The following is a 15820-nucleotide window of genomic DNA, read 5'->3' as shown; positions in this document are numbered from 1 at the left end:
TTTTAATACATGTGTGGCTTCCATATACAATATCCCTAAAAAACTAACACCAAATTCAACTTCCTGCTGTCAAGATTAATACGAATGTTATGAATACAGATAATATGTCCTGGTTTTTCTCCAGTTGTATTTTCTGTTACATCTTCCACTACATATGTACATGTATATAATGATAGAGTTGGATGAATAAGAATACACTTCTCATATTTCTCTCATTTTCTTATACACAAACTCATCACTGCATATAAAAATTGTCTTCTTGTATAAAACCCGAAGTTTTAATTATAAAGAACCCGAAGTTCTCCTAGACTATCCATTATATACACATGCTTGTTATTAAATGCATGTCTCTTTCTTTTGTAGATAAAATGTCTAACTTATCAAAGCTTCAATTCACCGCACTTGACATCTCGGGTAACAACTACCTCCCATGGACTCTTGATGCTAAAATTCATTTGACAGAAAATAATTTGGGGGAGACAATTATTGACGGTAATCAAACTTCACCTCAAGATCAAGCGAAAGGTATGATATTCCTCTGCCATCATCTTCACGAAGATCTAAAGCGGGAATATCTAACTGTCTTCACGAAGATCTAAAGCGGGAATATCTAACTGTTGAGGACCCCCTTGAATTATGGACAAACATCAAAGAATGTTTTGACCACCAGAAGTTAGTCTTACTCCCCAAAGCCCGCTATGAATGGCTTCATTTACGACTACAGGATTTTAAGACTGTCAGTGAATATAATTCTGCCTTGTTTCACATTACCTTTGAGTAAAAAATATGTGGTGAAAAAATAACTGTTGAAGACATGCTTAAAAAAACTTTCTCAATGTTCCATGCCTCAAACATGCTCCTGTCGCAGCAATACCGGGAACGTAAATTTACTAAATATTCTGAATTGATGTCATGTGTTCTGGTCGCGAAGCAAAACAACAAGTTCCTACTACAAAACCATCAATGGTAACCCGCCGGTGCAACCCCATTCCCTGAAGCGAATGTGGCTAATTATCAAAGCGGACGAGGTAGAGGTAGAGGCCGCAGTCCTAGCAGAGGTCATTGTCGTGGTCGAGGAGGACGAGGATATCCATGGCATCGAGAGTCCCAGAACACTAAAAATAGCGATGGTGAATCGAGTCGACATAATACCGGGCGACCTTCAAAAGAGAAAAGTAGCGGGAACCAAATACGTGCTTCAATTATTCTTCTTTGTTGTTACATTCGCCTAATTTCGTTAATTTTCTAATTTTTTTCGATTGTTCTTATTTTGTTAGCAGTTCAATGATTGTTAGTTGATGATTGATCAATGTATTCGATTTAGTATTCTCTGATTTACTTTTGTTTTGGTACTGATTTTGGATATATATATATATATATATATATATATATATATATATATATATATATATATGTAAGGAAGGGTATAAATGAGAACTCTAAATATTATGGGAACCGTGAGAACAAATGAAAAAATCATGAGAACTTGGTCAAAAGTAATTCAAATTCAAAATTTTTTTCTACACTTATCATTATTATTCGAATACAATGTTAGAAATTTAAATTACACGTTTAAATTTACGTGAATTCGTAAATAAAGAAAATTTACACATGTGTAAGTTTGCCATTTACACATGCGTAAATCTGTTGTATTTACACATGTGTGAAAAATCTAAAAAGAGTGTTTTTTATGTACAAGGCTTGAAACATAATCTGTTGAGTGTGGGACAACTCATACAAAAAGGATATACAGTCATGTTTCAAGGGAATCGGCGCATTATTAAGGATGCAAATGAATGATACGATATGTAACATCAAGATGACGAGCAATAAAATGTTTCCGTTACTTTTCTCTTTTGAAGGTCGCCTGGTATTATGTCGACTCGATTCAACATCGCTATTTTTAGTGTTCTGGGACTCTCGATGCCATGTATATCCTCGTCCTCGACCACGACCACAACCACGACCTCTGCTGGGCCGCGGCCTCTACCTCTACCTCGTCCGCTTTGATAATTGGCCACATTTGCTTCAGGGAATCGACTCGACATAATACGTGCTTCTATTATTCTTCTTTGTTGTTACATTCGCCTAATTTCGTTAATGTTCTGATTTTTTTCGATTGTTCTTATTTTATTCGCAATTCAATGATTGTTAGTTGATGATTGATCAATGTATTCGATTTAGTATTCTTTGATTTACTTTTGTTTTGGTACTGATTTTGGATATATTCTTTGATTTACTTTTGTTTTGGTACTGATTTTGGATATATATATATATATATATATATATATATATATATATATATATCCAAAATCAGTACCAAAACAAAAGTAAATCAAAGAATACTAAATCGAATACATTGATCAATCATAGGGAAGGGTGTAAATGAGAACCCTAAATATTGTGAGAACCGTGGGAACAAATGAAAAAATCATGAGTACTTGGTCGAAATTTAAACCACCATGAAGAACATTTAAAACAAAAGGAGCTAAGAAAATACCCATCAAAATTTAAACCACCATGAAGAACATTACATATTTAAAAAATCGTGCCTGATATTGAATTCATCATTTCAAACATAACGAGCTAAGAAAACACCTAATCGAAATTGAAATGATGATTTAAAACATAACGTTCCGCCCAAAATTTAAAACAATCGTTAAGAACATAACAAGCTTAAAAAACTGTGCGTCTCGTAAAGAAGGTTAGGGGGAAAGCCAAAAACGAGAAACTAAGGCGTCTGGTAAAAGGTGGGGGGGGAGGCTGTATCGCTTACGTTTGACAGACAGGTCACGTATACCCCGGTTGGTAAATCAAGAGATATGTTTTCACGGGAGGCCGGCCTGTATATGTGGCGGACCATCCCGTTCGATAAAATTGGATGACATAACGTTGAACAACATTACAAGGATGCCCTCATGAACCACTTACGAGTAAATAAGTAATATGCATAAAATTTTATCAAACATTTAAGCACATGCAAATCTAATTTATATATGATATTTTAACTTTTTTATTTAATTTGTAGGAAAATTTCAATTTTGATGTAGTGGAATGTGATTTAGAGGCCAAAAACTTGACAGGTGGTATTAGGGCTGTGCTTATGAAGCGGTACTCTGACCGCAAGTACGACGCTAAAAAATTATTTAAGAGCAAGGGAGGTTAAAATGATATTGCAAGCACAAGGGCATACCATCCTGCGGATATGCCCTATGATAACTGGTTGAGAACCATCGAAGGTTTTCGGGACGAAAAATATATTAAAAGAAGCAAGGCCAACACACTAGTATGCGAGAAACAACAATTCCCATACCGTGGGGGGACATCGTCGTACGGTAGCACCGCCTATAAAAATGTAATGTTTTATGTATGCATGCGTGTGTGTAAGCTTTTATTTATTTAATGTCTAATCTAAGTTTAATGTTAAACAGGAGATGGATTGGGTACCTACGTATGCTAAAACCCACACGGACAATCAAGGGAATTGGGTTGATCCGGTTGCTGAACAAAATTATGTAAGTATTTCCTTTAAGTATTATTTTCTATAACAAATATATATATATATATATATATATATATATATATATATATATGTATATATATATACACACACACACACATATATATATTTAATCATCTTCGTAAAATAAAGCGGAACATACAACAGGCCACAAGTGAATGGAGCGGTGAGAGTCCACCAATTGCCCCGTATCAGGAAGCACGCGCTGGGTGAGCGGCGAGGATGGTACGGCGGGATGGGGCCTAAACCTTCTTCCAACACGTCCTCGAACTCGTCATCTAACATGTCGTCTTCGCAAGCTCAGACGCAAGAACCCTTTTCCGAGGTAAACTACGCAATTTATAAAATGACAAACGAACGCATGTTTCCTTGTTAAATATATGCTAATATACATTTTGATATCTATTATTGTATGATTTTGTTAACAGCTTGTTTCAAACCCCGTCCTTTTTGAACCAACTTAACAATATCTTGCTTCACAAGGAAAAGGAAAAGGAAAGTCAAAGGACTACGATTCTGATGACTTATTCGATAGGGAATCTGACGAGGAGTGAGTTGTTGTTTTTAATGTCTGATTTAGTTAAATGTTGTAGGATTATAATGTACGACTTAAACGTAGTTTTTAACTATATTACCTTTAGTATATGTTGATCATGTTCATGGCGTTGTTTGCGTTGTTTGAAAGTAGGCAGGTTCTGTTTTTTCGGCCATAAAACTGGCTGGGCAGCTGTATATATAGCTGATGTATTAAAAAAAACAGACTTTTAGCGGCGACAGTTCTCAATACGGGCGACAAATGGTCAATACCGGCGACAATGGTCAATACGGGCGACAAATGGTCAATAGCGGAGACAAAAGTAGTCAATACCAGCAACAGCTATCGCCGCTAAGGGTGCCCCGTTCTTGTAGTGGGTTCGAGCTGAATTCCAACATTTCGAGTTGCACATCATCCTGCAAAACGCAACCCCAGTTCTAAATACTTTAAGTAGAGCTAGAAGATCGAATGGCCTCACTAAGGTTTACTTTAAGATATAATATATCAAAACATACTAAGGTCAAAATTCTGATTGTAACAGATTTTTAATGACTAAAGCTATTATTCGATCCATTAGCCACATGAAGCATGTGTATAATAGATCTTAACGTCTCAACAATAATATCATTAAACCATGTTTCAATACCTAAAATACATGTTTTCTCAACGTCTTCCTGTTAACATCTTCGAGAACAAATAATACAAAACAGACTAACTGATTTGGAGAAAATAAAAGTATACAAAAACATAATATAATGCAAGCTACAAGACGGGAAATAAAGATTTAATCAAAATTCCTCATAATGCATTTCAGAAGCAGCTACGTCATCACGAAGATCTCCGGTTGCTTCAATATGATACTCTGAGCGTGGATTATAAACCCTAAACGACATTCAACCATTAACAAAAATCGGATGAAACCGTATATATATATATATATATATATATATATACATACACACACAAACATATATATATATATATATATATATGTGGATAAGGATCATGTTAGAAGTACTAGGCTAATTGAGAAACTTGAGAAGCATTTTAGACCACACATTTTCCCTAAGCAAAAAAATGCATAAAAAATGTAAAAAAATGCAATTTTTTTATGGAAAATCAGAGGTTTTTCTTTAAGGTTTTAATTTTTAATTTTTTTTAAATTTTGTTTTTAATTTTTATTTTTTGAGATTTATACACATGTGTATATTGTTAATCTTTTAGGGTTTAGCATTAGTATTTAGGGTTTAGCATTAGGGTTTAGGGTTTAGCTTTAGGGTTTAGCAATAGTATTTAGGGTTTAGCTTTTGGGTTTAGCATTAAGGTTTAGTTTTAACTTTTGGGTTTAACTTTAGCTTTAGGGTTTGCATAGGGTTTAGAATTAAGGATTTAGCTTTAACTTTAGGTTTTAGCATTAGGGTTGAGCATTAGGGTTTAGCTTTAGGGTTTAGAGTTAGGGTTTAGCTTTAGGGTTTAGAATTAGGGTTTAGTATTTATTATCACGGTTCTCACAATATTTAGCGTTCTCATTTAAACCCTTCTCTATATATATATATACATATATATCCAAAATCAGTACCAAAACAAAAGTAAATCAGAGAATACTAAATCGAATACATTAATCAAACATCAACTAACAATCATTGAACTGCTAACAAAATAAGAACAATCGAAAAAAATCAGAACGTTAACGAAATTAGGAGAATGTAACAACAAAGAAGAATAATCGAAGCGCATACTAGACATTACCGTCGATTTAATGTCTTCAAATCCGATGTTTGTTGATCGAAAGTGTTGGAGGGATCTTAATCGCCGTGTTCGATAGGGAATTAGGGTTTTCTTTTGAAGCGTATGTTGTAAAATAAGGTATATTTGGAAAGTTGGTAATGAGATTTGTGGACTATCCATTAGAATGCCAATGATACATTTAGTTGCTTTCATTTAGGCGGAAATTCATCTGTGGTGAAACCATGGGGTGACATGTGTCCCCCAATGGTTTACTTTATTAAGTATATAGATTAGATGAAATGCAAATGTTTTTTACATGACCGCGAGCATGTGTAAAACATATATAGAAAATAATAATTAAATCGGGATCCCTGACCTGCGCGTTGTGACAGACCTATCAAAAGAAAAAATAGACGCGCTGCGATGGACCTGTCAAATGGGAAAAGTAGATGAATTACTAAAGATTGAATATTTAGACTTAAATTGTCAAAGATTGAATATTTAGACTTAAATTGCCAAAGATTGAAATTTTAAGGTTAGAAATGAATTTTTGTTTTGAAAAAATCCCAAGGCTAACAATACATCTACCTTATGCATAAACATGTTGATTATTTATAGTTTTGTAACGTAATTAGTTTTTGACTTTATAACAATGCTGCCATGGTTGGATGACACCGATCCCACTTGAAGCTCGAATATGATATTCTTATTTTCGTTATGTATCATATATTAAAAGAACTTATTATAAAATAAATTACAATATAAAAGACTAACAAATAATGTGAGTTAGTTTCACTGAATGACACGTGAGAAGACCATTATCTTAGAAATTAGAATACTTGAGCCAAAATATATGATGTGATGTAAAGAGGGTATGGGAGACATGAGACCATTGTACCTTATGCAAGCCTACAAAACAATTATCTTAGAAAATGGGATGTTGGACTTTCCAAGGGCAACCCATTTTATCAAAATTGACCACTCTATTGGTTGATTATAACTTTTGTGTCACAAGTTATCCAATTTAATGTGGAAAAATAAGTATAATAGTAATTTATCTTAATTCGGTTTAACAGTTTCTTTAATATAAAATAACAATTATTCTCATATTTCTTGTATTTTGATTTCTTATGAGAAACAACAAAATATATTTCTATTTTTCACAATTTAAATTTTTAAGCCAAATAACTAGGGGTGTTCAAAAATACTTATATTGTAGTCCCTAAATGTTTTTGTTTTAAATAGACTGACTCACATCCCTTTTTGGACCAAATATATGAGACTAAACACATTCTTAATATGTAGTGGCGAAGCTTGAGATTTTTGACCGTGTGGTCGAAAACATATATACCTAAAAAAAAATAAACCGGGGGTCGAAAACGTATATACCTAAAAAAATTCTATGCAAAAACTACATATACCTAAAAAAATTCTATGCAAAAACTACACACGGGACAAAATTTCTTATCAATTATGGAACGACCCCCAGCATTACATTATCTTCGGGTATGGGTTTGTCGAACAATACTTCGACATCGTGAATCTAAGAAAAGGAAACTAGGCGAAAAAGGTATTGGATGCATATTATTGCGTTATGGTCAATAGAGCAAAACCTTAATTAGGTTCATGGTAACAGAACCGAATGTACTCATATCGGTTAACACTATTATCGTATCTAGAGACTCTTGGTTTGACGAACAAAGGTAAAAAAGTGTTATCTTAAACCATACAAGTTAATGATAAAGCCCCTCATTTATGTGGTGCGGATGTGGCGTGACAAAGACCCTAAGGGTTTTATCCCACACCACCCAACCTAAACGAATGTTTGTAAACTTATTGAATCCTTGTAAGGGCATCATATACTCTCTTAAAAAAATTAGAACAAAATATTCTTAAAAATTACCTAAAAAGTTGAGTTGTTACATGAATACAAACCAAACCCTCGAAAATAAAGCTGAATAAAAAAGTCAAGAGAATTTGCATTTGCATATAGTTAAGATGAAAATGAAGAATAATATACATATAGTTAAGACGACAATGAATAATAATAACATATAATTAATCATTTAACTTTGTTTTCAGGTTGTTAAGATAATGTTACAACTTTTATATAACTAACATAATTGGAATTATAAAATCATAATGCATTAAACCTATATAGGTGTAACTTTACTTGCTTTTTTTATTAATGCATATGTAAACAAATTATGTATACATACATTATGCACAGTTGGTGGCATACACAACTTTTACTGTTTATTTTTATATATAAATGCATTAGTTTTTAATATTTGCTTTTTCAAAAGGTATCTAGGTATCCTTTATTTAAATTTAGTTAGTTTTTACATTCAAATCAGCTTAACCATCCATCCATACATTCGCTTGACACCATAAAAAAACCTCCACATATAAATCCTAAAAACAAGCAAGAATAAGCACTTTTAAATGCGTACTACTTGGATCATAACAATCTCATTTCTTACACCATTTTCCTCCAAATGAAAATCAACAATTTTATATTTTTTTCACTTTCTTTGGTCTTGATACTAGGAGTTGTGGAAAGCTTCAATTACCATGAGCAAGAACTCGAATCGGAGGAGGGATTCCAAGGGTTGTACGACAGGTGGCGAGAACACCACAAAGTGACCGATAGAAGCCCCCAACGGTTCAATGTATTCAAGCACAACGTACGAAATATTCACAAGAAAAACAAGATGAACCTGGGATACAAGTTGCAAATAAACGAGTTTGCTACCATGACTCACCATGAGTTTAGGAAAACCCATGCCGACTCGAAGGGTGGCCACTTCATTGCTCTTCACGGGATTCGTAAGACCAACTTGAGTTCCAGTTATAATGATATCGATATAAACGCTATTCCACCGAGGATGGATTGGAGGGAACATAACGCTGTCACCCCTATGAAAAATCAAGGACAGTGCGGTAACACGTTTTGTCTCATTTACATACAAGTTAGTCTTTTGGGGTGGGCCCTCTCCCAAGTTTGTGAGAGAAGAGGGTAAATTTAACACCACCCTTTGTCTCTATAAGTAAGGTTGGTTAATTACATATTTATATTGAAATTAATACATAAAATAGTAACTTTAGATTACCCTTGTAGTGATATGATCTTGTAACCATATTTAACACAAACAATTATCTAAATATTCAAAACACTAACGTTATATTCTTCTAATCAACCAATGGGGTGATGGTCCATTGACAAAGACAAAGCCTTTAAACACATGTGTTTAGAAAGGGAAAGTCTTGGATTCAAGTCCCAAAGACAACAGAGATTAAAAAAATTGCAGTTCAAAAACAAATATTTTTGTAACCATATTTAACACAAACAATTATCTATATATTCAATAATGTTATATTTTTGTAACCATAAACAATTATCTATACTCAAATTGGTAATGTTATATATATCTTTTTTAACCATATATAACACAAACAATTATCTATATTCAAAACAATGATGTTATATTTTTGTAACCATACTTAGCACACATAGTTACAAACAATTTTGGTGTCGAGTTTACAGGAAGTTGTTTCGCATTTGCTGCGGTGGGTGCAATTGAAGGAATAAACGCCATCAGAACAGGTCAACTCTTATCATTATCAGAACAACAACTTCTTGATTGTGATTCGAGCGACAGAACCTTCCATTGCGACGGAGGGCAGGTCTGTGGCGTATTTACTTTCGTCAAAGAGCATGGAGGTATAGCTACAGATGAGTTCTACCCTTATGTAGGTAAAAGGGAAACATGCGATACATCTAAGGTACAAACAAAACTAATGAATATAGTATAGATAACTAGATTACAATGCTTGTTATATCAAGTACAAACAGCTTTTAACATACGAATTGTACAAGTAATTATAGCAATTATGTTCGAACCACTATAAGTATTATTACACTACCTTTTTGAAGTAGCGTAAATGCATAATAATAAATGCTATAGTTCATTTTGTTGAAGTGTGATACTTATTACTCTACAACAGATCAAGTAGAGTAATATTAACGCTGCTTTAAAACTGTACCGTAATAATAATTCTTCTAGTTGAACATACTTTAGTTTTTTGTATCATTCGCACGTTAAAAGTTATTTGTATTTGATTCTAACAATCTGTGTTTTCAAACCAGTATGGTCATCACTCGGTAACTGTTGATGGAACCGAGTATTTGCCAGAACACGATGAAGAAGCGCTATTGAAAGCAGTGGCACATCAGCCTGTAACTTTTCAAATGGATCCTGGCGGTGACGGTTTCATGTTCTACAAAGAGGTAACATTTCAATCACGCATCGTTCATTTGTTATCGATATGTTGTTTAATAGGTCATGGTGTTTAGGGAATTTATAGTGGACCATGTGGAATGGAGCTGATGCACGCGATGTTGATAGTTGGATACGATCAGGATCCTGACGGAACCAAGTACTGGATTGTTAAGAACTCGTGGGGCGAAGGATGGGGAGAGAAGGGATACATTCGTATGCTACGCGGTACGGAGATCCAAGGGGTTTGCAACATGTATGGGCATTGTAATTTCCCTCTTAAATCTCCCGAAACTAAAAATGTTGAACTCTAGATTACAATTTTAATTATGTTCACTCTTCATTTTATATGTAACCATCCGAGAGAGAAAACATATGTCTAATAAGATTTTTTTGTTACTTTATGTTTCGATTATGAGATTTATTTTCTTGATAGACTATATAACATAAAGAATACACATAACAGACGGTTCACAAGCATAAACGAACGAACACGCATGAATATAAGCGAATAAGCGTAAACAAAAACAAACGAGCACCAATTCAAAGAAGAGGAAATTGGACTTTAATAATCTCACCTAGAGGTGGTTGCCCATTGGCACTATCACCTTTGAATATTACCACTAGCATTCCCACCCTTTAAGTATTTTTTTCTCACTGCATCTCCATTATAAACAAATTTAACGGAGTTAAGTTTTTTCTGAATTTCGAGGATACGAGTTGATTGATGTAAAACTTACCTGGAAACGGTGTTCCAAATGACGAAAACGGTGCTTTAATTCGGGTGTTTAAACTTCCAATTGATAAAATTTAAGCCGTTTGGAGCACCGTTTCGAGATAAGTTTTACATCAATCAACTTGTATCATGTTCTATTCAAATGCCCTAAAACATCAGTTCGAAATTGATAACAACATAATGAACCTTAGCGTTTTCAGGGGTCGTCTACTGCAAAGAAATTGTTGTAACGAATAATCCATCCTTAAACTTCCTCACCATTAAATTTTGGAAATCAAGCCGACCGTGCGAACCAGCCGTTGATCTTAGTGTCCTGTACCCTATCATTACCCAATTTGCTGTTAGTCTCCGCCATTTGAGTAACTAATTTTATCATACCGATCTGCAATAATCTGATAGCTCTGGTCTAAAATTGCTTGTTGCCCATCAATTACTCTTGCGCTATCTTGAGTTAACTTTTCCAATTTTTCCATTTCTTGGTGTCTCATCGGCATAAACAACGATCGTAACCCTAATTTTCCCAATTTGATTATAGAAAAAACACGCAATTGTAGATTGCCGTAACCTTGAATTGAAACGAAAACCAAGAACAAAATCGATGACTTGGAAGTGAAATTGATCGAAAGAGTGATCAATTTCGGTGAATTGAAATGAAGTCGAGTTGAAATTGATCGGAAGAGTGATCAATTTCAGCGAATTGTACAAAAGCTGATTGATCGATTTGAATGCGGAATTTGATGAATTAGGGTTTAAATTCAAGGGCGTCCAGAGAATCGAACAGCAACGTTGCAATAAGAAATTGAGAAGAATCATAAGAGGAACACGAGTTAATTCCTTATCGAGATAAGATCTTTACAACTGATTACAACAGCTTATAACGATCTGATTCCAGTTCGTTACTTTTTTTCTAATAATAAACCCTCTAAGAGTACAACAATTACACATAAGACCCTCTACTTGTTTCGACATGTAACACCTATAAAGTAGTTTTAATACATATGTGGCTTCCATATACAATATCCCTAAAAAACTAACACCAACTTTCAACTTCCTGCTGTCAAGATTAATACGAATGTTATGAATACAGATAATATGTCCTGGTTTTTCTCCAGTTGTATTTTCTGTTACATCTTCCACTACATATGTACATGTATATAATGATAGAGTTGGATGAATAAGAATACACTTCTCATATTTCTCTCATTTTCTTATACACAAACTCATCACTGCATATGAAAATTGTGTTCTTGTATAGAACCCGACGTTTTAATTATAAAGAACCCGAAGTTCTCCTAGACTATCCATTATATACACATGCTTGTTATTAAATGCATGTCTCTTTCTTTTGTAGATAAAATGTCTAACTTATCAAAGCTTCAATTCACCGCACTTGACATCTCGGGTAACAACTACCTCCCATGGACTCTTGATGCGAAAATTCATTTGACAGCAAATAATTTGGGGGAGACAATTATTGACGGTAATCAAACTTCACCTCAAGATCAAGCGAAAGGTATGATATTCCTCTGCCATCATCTTCACAAAGATCTAAAGAGGGAATATCTAACTGTCTTCACGAAGATCTAAAGCGGGAATATCTAACTGTTGAGGACCCCCTTGAATTATGGACAAACATCAAAGAATGTTTTGACCACCAGAAGTTAGTCTTACTCCCCAAAGCCCGCTATGAATGGCTTCATTTACGACTACAGGATTTTAAGACTGTCAGTGAATATAATTCTGCCTTGTTTCACATTACCTCTGAGTAAAAAAATATGTGGTGAAAAAATAACTGATGAAGACATGCTTAAAAAAACTTTCTCAACGTTCCATGCCTCAAACATGCTCCTGTCGCAGCAAAACCGGGAACGTAAATTTACTAAATATTCTGAATTGATGTCATGCGTTCTGGTCGCGGAGCAAAAAACAAGTTCCTACTATAAAACCATGAATGGTAACCCGCCAGTGCAACCCCATTCCCTGAAGCGAATGTGGCTAATTATCAAAGCGGACGAGGTAGAGGTAGAGGCCGCAGTCCCAGCAGAGGTCATTGTCGTGGTCGAGGACGAGGATATACATGGCATCGAGAGTCCCAGAACACTAAAAATAGCGATGGTTAATCGAGTCGACATAATACAGGGCGACCTTCAAAAGAGAAAAGTAGCGGGAACCAAATACGTGCTTCAATTATTCTTCTTTGTTGTTACATTCGCCTAATTTCGTTAATTTTCTAATTTTTTTCGATTGTTCTTATTTTGCTAGCAGTTCAATGATTGTTAGTTGATGATTGATCAATGTATTCGATTTAGTATTCTCTGATTTACTTTTGTTTTGGTACTGATTTTGGATATATATATATATGTAGGGAAGGGTTTAAATGAGAACTCTAAATATTATGGGAACCATGAGAACAAATGAAAAAATCATGAGAACTTGGTCAAAAGTAATTCAAATTCAAAATTTTTTTCTACATTTATCATTATTATTCGAATACAAAGTTAGAAATTTAAGTTACACGTTTAAATTTACGTGAATTCGTAAATAAAGAAAATTTACACATGTGTAAGTTTGCCATTTACACATGCGTAATCTGTTGTATTTACACATGTGTAAAAAATCTAAAAAGAGTGTTCTTTATGTACAAGGCTTGAAACATAATCTGTTGGGTGTGGGACAACTCATACAAAAAGGATATACAGTCATGTTTCAAGGGAATCGGCGCATTATTAAGGATGCAGTGAAGTGAATACGATACGTAACATCAAGATGACGAGCAATAAAATGTTTCCGTTACTTTTCTCTTTTGAAGGTCGCCCGGTATTATGTCGACTCGATTCAACATCGCTATTTTTAGTGGTCTGGGACTCTCGATGCCATGTATATCCTCGTCCTCGACCACGACCACGACCTCTGCTGGGCCGCGGCCTCTACCTCTACCTCGTCCGCTTTGATAATTGGCCACATTCGCTTCAGGGAATCGACTCGACATAATACGTGCTTCTATTATTCTTCTTTGTTGTTACATTCACCTAATTTCGTTAATGTTCTGATTTTTTTCGATTGTTCTTATTTTATTCGCAATTCAATGATTGTTAGTTGATGATTGATCAATGTATTCGATTTAGTATTCTCTGATTTACTTTTGTTTTGGTACTGATTTTGGATATATATATATATATATATATATAGGGAAGGGTGTAAATGAGAACCCTAAATATTGTGAGAACCGTGAGAACAAAAGAAAAAATCTTGAGAACTTGGTCGAAATTTAAACAACCATGAAGAACATTTAAAACAAAAGGAGCTAAGAAAATACCCATCAAAATTTAAACCACCATTAAGAACATTACATATTTAAAAAATCGTGCCTGATATTGAATTCATCATTTCAAACATAACGAGCTAAGAAAACACCTAATCGAAATTGAAATGATGATTTAAAACATAACGTTCCGCCCAAAATTTAAAACAATCATTAAGAACATAACAAGTTTAAAAAACTGTGCGTCTGGTAAAGAAGGTTAGGGGGAAAGACAAAAACGAGAAACTAAGGCGTCTGGTAAAAGGCGGGGGGGGGGGGGCTGTATCGCTTACGTTCGACAGACAGGTCACGTATACCCCGGTTGGTAAATTAAGAGATATGTTTTCATGGGAGGCCGGCCTGTATATGTGGCGGACCATCCCGTTCGATAAAATTGGATGAGATAACATTGAACAACATTACAAGGATGCCCTCATGAACCACTTACGAGTAAATAAGTTATATGCATAAAATTTTATCAAATATTTAAGCACATGCAAATCTAATTTATATATGATATTTTAACTTTTTTATTTAATTTGTAGGAAAATTTCAATTTTGATGTAGTGGAACGTGATTTAGAGGCCAAAAACTTGACGGGTGGTATTAGGGCTGTGCTTATGAAGCGGTACTCTGACCGCAAGTTCGACGCTAAAAAAATATTTAAGAGCAAGGGAGGTTACAATGATATTGCGAGCGCAAGGGCATACCATCCTGCGGATATGCCCTATGATAACTGGTTGAGAACCATCGAAGGTTTTCGGGACGAACATTATATTAAAAGAAGCAAGGCCAACACACAAGTACGCGAGAAACAACAATTCCCATACCGTGGGGGGACATCGTGGTACGGTAGCACCGCCTATAAAAATGTATTGTTTTATGTATGCGTGCGTGTGTGTAAGCTTTTATTTATTTAATGTCTAATCGAAGTTTAATGTTAAACAGGAGATGGATTGGGTACCTACGGTATGCTAAAACCCACACGGACAATCAAGGGAATTGGGTTGATCCGGTTGCTGAACAAAATTACGTAAGTATTTCCTTTAAGTATTATTTTCTATAACAAATATCTATATATATATATATATGTGTGTGTGTGTGTGTGTGTATATATATGTGTATATATATACACACACATATATATTTAATCATCTTCGTAAATATTATCTGCATTCATAACACTCCCTCTCAGATATATGTTACTACTTATTATACATTGTTAACAAAATACTTCAGGACCTATGTAAATAAACTGATACTACTGGATCAGTTGTACTACCTCGTTAAAAATCTTACTAAGAAAACCCATTGGGACAAAACTTAGTTAAGAGAAAAAGAGTAAAGTGTATATAATTCTCCCCCTGGATTCAACAAATATCTTTCAATCTACGGAGACCGATCTTGTGTGATAGTTGCTCGAAACTACTTCTTGGTAAAGATTTTGTGAATAGGTCAACTAAATTTTCACTTGACTTGATCAAGCAAACATCAATTTCCCCTTCTTTCTGCAAGTCATATGTTGAGAAGAATTTTGCCGAAATGTGCTTTGTTCGATCACCCTTGATGTAACCTTCTTTGATTTGAGCTATGCAAGCAACATTATCTTCATAAATAATCGTCGGCTCCTTCTTGATCTGTTCTAAATTCACATGCTTCTTGTATGTGATTAATCATTGATCTCAACCACACACATTCTCGACCAACATCATATAGTGCT

The 15820-nt window shown here is 34.4% G+C and overlaps 1 protein-coding gene across 2 annotated transcripts; it reads left to right on the top strand.

The window, feature by feature from the left end:
• The first annotated feature begins 8257 nt into the window (after positions 1-8257).
• LOC110935916 (cysteine protease Amb a 11.0101) lies at positions 8258-10426 on the top strand. 2 transcript variants are annotated; one of them, XM_022178268.2, is made up of 4 exons: positions 8258-8726; positions 9331-9569; positions 9934-10074; positions 10141-10426. In XM_022178268.2, the coding sequence occupies exons 1-4, from the start codon at positions 8282-8284 to the stop codon at positions 10375-10377; spliced, it is 1062 nt and encodes a 353-aa protein (XP_022033960.1). In that variant the 5' UTR covers positions 8258-8281; the 3' UTR covers positions 10378-10426. The 2 variants fall into 2 exon arrangements, with proteins under 2 accessions (XP_022033960.1, XP_035845451.1); XM_035989558.1 differs by having other exon boundaries at positions 10152-10272.
• The last annotated feature ends 5394 nt before the right edge of the window (positions 10427-15820 follow it).

The sequence above is a fragment of the Helianthus annuus genome, chromosome 4 (assembly GCF_002127325.2).
Source record: "Helianthus annuus cultivar XRQ/B chromosome 4, HanXRQr2.0-SUNRISE, whole genome shotgun sequence".
Lineage (NCBI taxonomy): Eukaryota > Viridiplantae > Streptophyta > Magnoliopsida > Asterales > Asteraceae > Helianthus > Helianthus annuus.
The sequence above is the reverse complement of the archived record's forward strand: the minus strand, read 5'-3'. Positions and strand labels throughout refer to the sequence as shown.

What these genes read in the sequence shown, in the direction of transcription:
- LOC110935916 (XM_022178268.2), top strand. Translation starts at nt 8,282, where the DNA reads ATGAAAATCAACAATTTTATATTTTTTTCACTTTCTTTGGTCTTGATA. An exon ending in GAAAAATCAAGGACAGTGCG is followed by an intron (nt 8,727 to 9,330) that starts GTAACACGTTTT and finishes TCGAGTTTACAG; the next exon opens with GAAGTTGTTTCGCATTTGCT. An exon ending in GTTTCATGTTCTACAAAGAG is followed by an intron (nt 10,075 to 10,140) that starts GTAACATTTCAA and finishes CATGGTGTTTAG; the next exon opens with GGAATTTATAGTGGACCATG.